This window comes from Macrobrachium rosenbergii, chromosome 54, assembly GCF_040412425.1.
Source record: "Macrobrachium rosenbergii isolate ZJJX-2024 chromosome 54, ASM4041242v1, whole genome shotgun sequence".
Classification (NCBI taxonomy): domain Eukaryota; kingdom Metazoa; phylum Arthropoda; class Malacostraca; order Decapoda; family Palaemonidae; genus Macrobrachium; species Macrobrachium rosenbergii.
In genome coordinates, this window is record NC_089794.1 from 48,481,504 (window position 1) to 48,492,041 (window position 10,538).

At 34.1% G+C, this 10,538-nt stretch overlaps 1 protein-coding gene across 3 annotated transcripts in view; it reads left to right on the forward strand.

Moving 5' to 3' along the window:
- Window positions 1–293: 293 nt before the first annotated feature.
- LOC136835075 (protein turtle-like) overlaps window positions 294–10,538 on the forward strand; it is a 406,342-nt gene continuing 396,097 nt past the window's right edge. For all 3 annotated transcript variants that reach the window (XM_067098253.1, XM_067098252.1, XM_067098254.1), the window contains exon 1: window positions 294–757. Coding sequence is in view for 1 of the 3 variants with exons in the window: in XM_067098254.1 (XP_066954355.1) it covers window positions 691–757 (67 nt within the window). In the remaining 2 variants the exon portion in view is untranslated. The remainder of the gene's footprint in view (window positions 758–10,538) is intronic.

Genomic DNA, 10,538 nt, shown 5'->3' on the forward strand with positions numbered 1-10,538 from the left:
CAGAAACAAGTAAGATTTGGACTACCGGATAACGTTGCTTACACACACACACACACACACACACACACACACACACACACACACACACACACACACATATATATATATATATATATATATATATATATATATATATATATATATATATATATATATATAAATGGAGAGAGAGGGAGAGAGAGGAAATAGTAGGCATAGTGCAGGAGAAAACGTTGGCCGCCGAGTTGAGTGTACACGGATATCGGCTATCATCCTCCCTCCCTCGGACCCAGACCTGACCCCCTTCAGGCTTCAGTGTTAGATTTGACTCAGTGGAGTAAGGACGTCGTTCTTGCGGCCCCGTGATCGCGGTCTCCCGTTGCAAGGATGATTAGGATCGAAACATTGCTCGCTCACTCGACGTTGTATTGCTTATTTGTGTAATGCAATGATTCACTCGGTCGCTATTTTCACTTGCTGCATTTCAATGAGATGGTGATTCGGTGTGGCAGTCTTAGAAATGTTAAGTGGGTGTAATGTGCCAGTTTGATGATGAAGTCGCCCAGATACGATCGCTACGAATTGCGAGCCATTTTCGGCCAATGAAAAAGATCTCTTGTTGTTTCTTAGAGTGAAGGGGCAGCGGTGATGCGATCTGAAACGCCGGAAAAGGCGAAGAGCATTATTAAAGCGAAAGGAGGTTGAATTTAGATGACGAGGAGATCCAACGCTACTGCTGCACTGCTAAGAGTTCTTCCTCTCCGGTCTGTCTGTCCAGGTGAGTTCCAGGTAAACCTTACGTTTTCCCATATAGCTTAGCAGGGAATTTCGTGCAAATTATGCCGTCATTCTCAGCTGGAGTGTGACAGAAGTGAAATGGCAGAATCCTAAAAGGAACTGTCAACTTCAGAGCGAAAATATTGCTCTCCTCAGTTCTGTAATAGGCTTGTGACCTACATAAGTGTATTTCCGTTCTCTTAGCCGAGTTTATTTGTTACACAAACTACTTGAGAGTCTTGAAGTTTTTCTTGGTTATGAAGCAGGTGAAATATATTAATATACAGAAGAAAAAAGAAAATACAAGAAAGAATTCTGTTCGAGATCTCAGATGCTACCAAGCGAAATAGGCCTATACAGTATAGACGAAGCGAAATAAGTAGGCCTATGTACGTTAGAAGCATTTAATGCGCACGCATTTGCAGACGTTTATAAATACTTAGAAACAACCTATCACCCCATCCACGCTTATTTTAAAACCCAAACCGGCCATTATTGAAATATGAAGTGACATACATATATGTATACATTACAATTACAGACGTACGCATGACACACATCTACACACACACACACGCATATATATATATATATATATATATATATATATATATATATATATATATTTATGAATTTTTATTAAAATCCGTTCGTTCATTTATATAAACTTGACATCTGCACTGACATAGCCTGCAGTACATTTCTTTTCATGACACAAACATTTAAAGTGTGAGTAATGAATTTGTGTATGTTTTCATGTAAAAATAATATTACTCACAGATATATAAAAAGATATTGCAAAAGTTATTACACACACACACACACACACACACACACACACACACACACACACATATATATATATATATATATATATATATATATATATATATATATATATATATATACATACACACATACACACATATAGCCTACATACATTCGGTATATATAAACAGACTTCCACTGCACCTGAGGTCTCACTAACAGAGATTACAAAGTCCTGTGAAAAATATTTCGCGTAGTGACGGTGTGTTGGTATTGTTCTTTTACCAAAGAAAAGAACAAAGAACAAAAAATAAAAAAAAAAATGCTTCGAATAACTAACCTCGTGAGGACTGCATCTGACACAGCGAGGGGCTTTTGTATTTCATGAAAAGTGTTTTTAGTTTTGTACCGTTTTTCAATTTAAAATTGTTATACATCTTTTTTTTTTTTTATTTATTGGAAGTGTTTTAGTTGCGTTCTATATTTGAGTTAATTTTAGTTTATCAGGTACGGTATATATATGTTTTTTATTTATCGTATGTATATAAGCATTATTCCTTTTTGCAAATCTGTTTTGTGTTATATTTTTTCTTATTTTCCATGAGTGGTTGAAGTTATTTTTCTTATTAAAGAAATTATAAGTTTTGCAAGTTATCACCCGAATTCTCCTGTCCCTTGCTCTCTCTCTTAGCCATTCGCTCCTCCGATAAAAACCAAGAAAGATTAAAACGAAGAGACAACTGAAGAACCGATAGTGTCAGATTAAAAAATAAAAAAAGGAGACAACAAAAGAATGTGGAAAAAGGCAAACATCCCTGAGTCGAGTCTCAGCGGCCAGGCGCAGAACCTTGAATGACTTACAAACATTCCATGGCACATGTAAATGCCAATGTGTAACAGTCTGCAGCGTATCTCGCATAGAAACGGGTATCCATGAAGGGAAAGTAACACGGTCGAATGAACAGCTGTTCCTAGGTGGACGTGCAATATCAGTGATGGAAAGGTCGACTGAAATTTAGTCTAGATTCACCGCAATGCGTATTGAAGAGCAGAGTCTGCCAAGTGGTGTTGGAAATGACGAGAGCTATTAAACCTATTTATTAGGATTGAGGAAGCGAAAGATACGTTGGCGTTGAAGAGGACATGTGTTTGACGTGTTATGGGAAGGATATTATGGGCGCTAGTGAAGAAAAGGGAAATTGCACACTTACAGTTTAGTTTGCTATTGATTGACTAATTTACCAATGGATAATACCAACATCTATCGGTGTATATGTTTACTTATCCTTGTAAATATGTGTATATTGTATATATGATATATATACACAGTATATACTGTATATGTATACATATGTATATATAATATATACATGATTACACATAAGGGCTTGGATACCTACAGGTTAAGAAACAGAAATGCTCAGACTATTGAACTTATTCCCCCAGGAACTAAGGAGATGAGAAATCTTAGAAATATTTAATCAGAAATTGATGGCATAGGTTACCTCTTTTTTATATATATATATATATATATATATATATATATATATATATATATATATATATATATATATATATATATTATAAACACTATATTTATAGTTAGAAGAAACTTGTTTTGCCGTGTCATAAACCTCTTTGAAGAGGTAGCTTATGCCATCAATTTCTGATTAAATATCTTTAAGATTTCTCATCTCCTAAGTTCCTGGGGCAATAATTTAAGTAGTTTGAGCATTTCTGTTTCTGAACCTGTAGGAATCCAAGCCCTTATGTGTAATCATGTTTTCCGTGGTAAAAAAGTGCAAGAGGTCTTGGCTACATGTAGAAGAAAAGTCTACAAGAATATGGATTGTATAGAAAAATGTTTTAATTTAGGCGGTAAGCTTTCGCTAACCACTGGTAGCTTTATCAAACTCAGTTTGTTAAAGCTAGCAGTGCGAAAGCTTACTGTCCAAAAATATATATTTTTATAAAAAAAATTCGTATTTTTGTGGAATTTCTTTCAATATAGGATACTTGAGTACTGCACAGTACCGATGTCTTAGACCTAAATATTCCTCTTGCTTTCTTCACCGGAATAGCCTATGCGTGTAGCCTAAAAGTATATTTCGTATTCAGCTACGTGCGTCATTATTTAGCTCACATACTACCTCTCTCTCTCTCTCTCTCTCTCTCTCTCTCTCTCTCTCTCTCTCTCTCTCTCTCTCTCACTTATATATATATATATATATATATATATATATATATATATATATATATATATATATATATATATATATATATATATCTAACTATCTCTGTCAATTTATCCATTTATATATTTGTATACATATATATAGTATATGTATTTATATATGTATATATATGTGTGTGCATATATGTATGTATGCGTGTATAGAGGATGTAAGATTTTTCTGACAGATTTATAAATTGACAGCGCTGTTTGTACATACATTGATTACTAATGATCCAAATTCTCCTTCCTCCATAATCTTCTGGAGTAAACTGTATCAATAAAGGCGTAAAATTTCGGCGTTCGAGTAAATCCATTACTTTCCTTGGCGTCCCATGCAACTGTTAGGAACTGTCTCGAATTTTCACAAACAGTTGGATTTGATTTCTACAAACATGTACCGTAACGGGTTTTCCTTTTCCCCAGAATTTTACGAGCTAACTGTCAGCGTAAAATCCACTAGCAAGAAAATTATATAGAACGACAGCTACATCGACCAGGAGGGAAATGGTGCAGAAATAGAGATATTATTTACAAAATTCGAGTCCTATTCACTCACATTTATATACCTGGTGTATAAATGAGGCATATTCATGGCAAATCCACGCACACACACAGACATATATGTATGTATGTATTGTATATATGTATGTATGTATTATATATAATATATATATATATATATATATATATATATATATATATATATATATATATATATCTATATAAATACATATATATATATATATATAAATATATATATATATATATATATATATATATATATATATATATATATATATATATATATATATATATATATATATATATATATATAATGTAGTGAGAGAGCTCTACACATACACACACACTCTCTCTCTCTCTCTCTCTCTCTCTCTCTCTCTCTCTCTCTCTCTCTCTCTCTCTCTCAGACTATAAATTTCTATTTGCATAATATGTGCACACTGTAGAATTAACACACACGCACAAAACTCATATATATGAACATACACACTACACCTGTCTGACGCGTCCCAAGAGGAAAAAAGTATTGATTCCTATACGAAGCGTTAGGTAATTAAATGTGTGGTCTCCCTATCACGGCAGTAGACTACAGCCGAGTTAGCCGCGGTTAGTGGGTTTCAATGTCCAAGGGAATGCCGACACAACTGAGAGAGAGAGAGAGAGAGAGAGAGAGAGAGAGAGAGAGAGAGAGAGAGAGAGAGAAAATTGAGTGTTTATGAACAAAGGAAAACACCGCATAAAAAAGCAGAACCGAGGCGTGTTTTCGTGCGCTTATATAAAAGATGAAAAGTTTCTAAAGAGGGACTTTATATCTCATTAATTTTTTCCCCTAAAAGTTTCGTGGTTTTTTTCTTTGTAAAAAGAGATGTTGAGCAGGCTATTTGATGTTTCGTTATAAAGCGTCTCTCTCTCTCTCTCTCTCTCTCTCTCTCTCTCTCTCTCTCTCTCTCTCTCTCTCTCTGTAAGAGATACACACACACACACACACACACACACACATATATATATATATATATATATATATATATATATATATATATATATATATATATATATATATATATATATATAATATATATATATATATATATATATATCTATCTCTGTAATAGATACACACACACTCTCTCTGTAAGAGACACACACACATATATATATATATATATATATATATATATATATATATATATATATATATATATATATATATATATTTCTCTAGTAAAAATTCTGTCTGTCTGTGTCCTACGCCTTTATTTTCCACATTTCATTTCTATTTAATTAGGCCGTTTTACCTTTATGTACACTCAGTGGAGCGAGAAAAGCTTTTGAAAACTTGTTTTAAATACTAATTATTTCTTAAAGTGGAGCAGGTGTACTGGAGAGAGAGAGAGAGAGAGAGAGAGAGAGAGAGAGAGAGAGAGAGAGAGTTAGTTGTGTTTGCATGTTCCACTAACGTCACATAGAAAGGGGAAAGGGAGGGTTATTTGTAGGTTACCTCCGTGTCACAAGAGAAAGAGTTGAACAAAGAAATATTTATTTTTATCCATTTCTGTTACCAAACAGTTTTTAGCAAAAAAAAAAAAGGGGGGTAAAAGAAAGAAAGAGAGCAAGTGGATTCCTTGATCCCCATTCGGATGCAATTCTGGTAATGGAAGAATGAAAGAATGGGAGGGAATTGTCCTGCTAATTTAGAACGAACCTTTGGGCAACTTGTTTCACTACTCGGTTTGGGGTGGGGCTGGAGTGGGAGGAGGGGTGTGTCGGGGAAAGAGGTCATTCTCTGATTCGAAGTGCATTTGGGAAAGAGGAAAAGTGCCGTAACCAACTCATCGGCATATTGGACGCAGGACTCTACTCTTGAGGATTGATGACATTCTTCAATGTTTTCTATTTTTATGTAGGCTTGTGAATTTAAGAGGTATGTGTGGACACGTTTGTATTTATGTGTGTTTTGTACAATTACGTATATATATATATGCATATATGTAGGTATATACAGGTATAAATATAATCTATTTACTAATCTTGGGCTTGGTTGTTGGCTGACCTACCATTCTAGGTTACTGGGTAATGACTTGCAGAAGCACACGGAAGGCGAGGAAATACTATAATCCATGCTGCCCAAACGATCGTTGTTTGAACATTAATTTGTTTACATTGACGATACAGGGAAAACCACTCAAAAGCAGCCTAACCCAATTAGCCTAAAAACGAATTTTCAAAACTGTCAGGTATCACTGGGTTTCTCCTATGTTGCGTGAAAAATGTATTTTTCTTTGAAATCTTGTTTTCTGTATATATTCAAAATCAGTGACGGCAGGTCTCTTTTTAATTCCCCAGACATTGTAAAGATAACCATAGGAGCCATTGGTTAACCCCCGGATCATGATGGAATGGGATTAGCCTAAATCGCATGTTCATTTTCATTTCACCGAATCACGATGAAGTGTATGCTAAAATTAGGCGCCTCAATAGACCAGCACCTCCCCGTCGCTCTGAAAGCCCACGCTCTAATCAAAGTCGACTCCCTCTCCCCACCTATATAGAGAGCACATCGCTGGCGACCCATCCCCACCCCCGCCGGCTAATTACCCCCTATCCAAACCCCTCTCCCTGGATAACACATGAACAAAGATCATAAACATTTTCAAAAGGCAATTGAGAACAGCCCGTTGTCATTTGTTGTGGCTACACACGTGACTATGCAGTTATTATCACCGATGAACTCTGGGGCATTATGTATATAGACAGTGTATATACATACGCACAAACACCCGCTGTTTGTTTTGTAGATTTGCTGCTCAATTTCCCCCAATTGTAATGCAGTTTGTTGTTAGTTCTTCCACCAGGCTATGAGAGCAATTCAGCAGGCTCTGGAATAGATATCAAAGGAAAATTAACTTAGATTTAAACTGTATCTGATTCTCCAGATAATGCTCTCATTCGATACTAACATTTGAAAGTCAAAGATTATATTGGGCATCTTGTTGACGAGATAATCTGGCTATTAATACACGTTTTGAAGCTGTATAATCAAATCTACAAATTCTTTTAGATAGAGTTCATATGGACATGATTCACATTCATAAAGAAATGCAGATCTTACTAAACTTGCATACAATCGAACTTTCGCGTGCAGTTTTCGTCTATTTGATTTCCAAATCTTATTCAGCCTGCCTAGCCTATAGTTTGATGTTTTTCATCCTTTCACTAAATTTCAACTCGAGAGAACATGTACTGGATGTCAGTGCCCTTAAATATTTCAAAGCTTGAACCTCATTAATCCTGTCTCTGTTGATGTTCAAATCATTTCTAAAATCAATTTGTAACACGTGAAAGATAATAGCTAACTGTTATGGAAAATTAGCCTTCTTAATGGATACCAAACTCAAAAGTTGTGGGTACCATATCTGGTATCTGTCGAAGAAATGTGGATCATAACAGAGAGAAGAGAGAGAGAGAGAGAGAGAGAGAGAGAGAGAGAGAGAGAGAGAGAGAGGTAAAAAGAAAACTTCGTCATCTTTTTAGTAAGATTCGACCCCGGGTCGAAAATTAGCAGTATTATTATTTCAGCGACATTTTTCCCTCTGAATTTCACGAAACTAGATATTTGGATTATTTTGTCTTCATTCTTATTTAACTCAACCCGTTTTCAAAGGTCAAAGAAGTGGTCTGGTTATTTCATCCCTTTGTTCATGCCCTCTCTTCATCATCTCTGTTTTTCTTGGATTGTTTTAATCTGATCTCTTGAGATACATAATGAATTTAATAAAGTAAGCTATGTAGTCTTGCTGTGTTTTGTTGATTACAGCAGTATTATCTGCGTATTATAAGTGTGTCAAGTCTTCTCAGCTTCAATCGTTATACCAGGCTACACTTCACCTCCATCTCCGACCACTTTTTCCATTATAAAATCAACGAGGAGGGCAAACAGCAAAGGTGAAATGAGATTCATGAATAATTATTTAATAATCAGAATGCCACAGTAGTGGAAGACCTTCCATGAAATTGGTCTATGTACACTGTTAAATACCTACCCGTAATCGCCGAAATTCATTTGAATGTGATTTTTAAATCCCGTACACTGCTGGACAATATGCAATAACACAAATATTTGATGTGTGCAACGCATGCTCTTTCAAAAATCAGCTTGTTCACCTCTTAGCTTTTTATTAATTTCTTTTTCAAAAATCAGCATTTGTTCACCTCTATATTTAGCTTTTTATTAACCTTTTTTTCTTTCTCCTGATTCGGTGAAATTATTGAGAATAAGTTATCTTTACAATGCATTGAATGATTTTGAATATATACAGAAAACAAGATTTCAAAGAAATTTACATTTTTCAGCAACATAGAGAAACCCAGTGATACCTGACCTATATTTACCGCTTTCAGTCATGTCACCTTTTTTCCGTACCTTAGCTATTACTTCCAGTTCCATTCAAAACAGTCTAGTGAGTATACGAGGTGTCATCTGCAGTGATTCCTTCATAACCTGGTGTTTTCGATCTCAGAAGTTCCTTTATTATTGATTCCATTTCAAAAACTGTGATTTCATTTATTAAAAACATGCATGTGAATGTATTGGTGAGATAATACCTAACTTAAGGGTTAAATTCCCCACCCACAAAACGCTTTGGTTTCATACACAGAACTAATTTATTTTGGCTTCTGACAAAAATATTAAAGACTAGACACCTCTGTTATAGTGTCTGGCCTTAAAATTGATCTTCGACCTTGAAAAATAGTTCGAGGTAGATAAAAATGGGGAAAAAATAACCTCAACACTTAGATTTCGTGAAAGTCAGAGAAAAAATGAGTCACTGAAATCATGATACTAATATCTTACGCCGTGGTCTAATCTTGATAAAAAGATGGAGAAGTTTTTTTTTTACTTTTATTCCTCTTCTCTCTCTCTCTCTCTCTCTCTCTCTCTCTCTCTCTCTCTCTCTCTCTCTCTCCTAATGTTATGAACTGCATTTCTTCGACTGATACCAGATATGATACACGATTTTTGAGATTATAGTATCCAGTAATAGGGCTAATGCTTTTTAACGGTGAGGTGTTATGTTTTGCGTGTTACGAATAAGCTATAGAGGTAGTTTGAACAATAATTTTATGAAAACCACACCTGATTGATATTGGTTTTTAATTATTTTAATTGCAGGTGCTATCTTTTTTCTCTTAATATCTGCTATAACGTGAATTTTTCTGCACCTTTAGTTAGCTTTTTTTTTAATACATTCTTGTCAATTTTCTCTGAAGTTTGGGCTGTTATAAGTATATTTGTGTTCTTTATATCTTTTAACGTACTCCTTTATTGTGTTTATTCACATTTGTATTGATACCAACATCTTTCTGTGTATACATTTACCCATCTGTACGTATTTATCATCGATTTTCATCACGTCAGATTCTGACCACCAAATTCCCTTCCAAGCAATTTGTCTCTCATGATTTACAAGGGCCAGACAGAGGACGAGGTTCGTTAAAGGGCGAGAGGCTGATGTCTTTGTACGAATCATTTTTCACTGTGATGGAGATTTTTGGCTGTGGGTGGAGGCGATATTTCTTTGAATAATCCTTTGGTCACGTAGCACGCCAGCGTTTGTTGTTGTTATTATTATTATTATTATTATTATTATTATTATTATTATTATTATTATTATTATATATAATAATAATAATAATAATAATAATAATAATAATAATAATAATAATAATAATAATAATTATTATTATTATTATTATTATTATTATTATTATTATTATTATTATTATATGAGTGGAGGTGGGCGGATTGGTGCTCTGAGAATAATCGTTTGTTGTTTTTATTATTGTTATTATTTGAGTTTAAGTGGGTGGAATAGGGCTTTGAAAACATTCTTTTTTAATATTCTAATGATTTTATAATGAATGGTGTGTAGTCGGTTGGGACAGTGCTTTGAAAATAATCATTTGTTCACGTAGCACTCCCAGTTGTTTTTAATTATTATTATTATTATTATTATTATTATTATTATTATTATTATTATTATTATTATTATTATTATTATTATTATTATTCAGTGCCACCATTACTTATAGTACATAAGTATTTACTTCCATTTGCACCGGTAAAACTGCCATAAGACTGGAATAATTTGAGACTGAGCTGAACTGAACTTGTGAAAGGATTCCGCAAATTGAAAATAATTGAAACCAAATGATATTCAATTAAGGTAAATTATGAATTAATGGCGAAAATGCAATT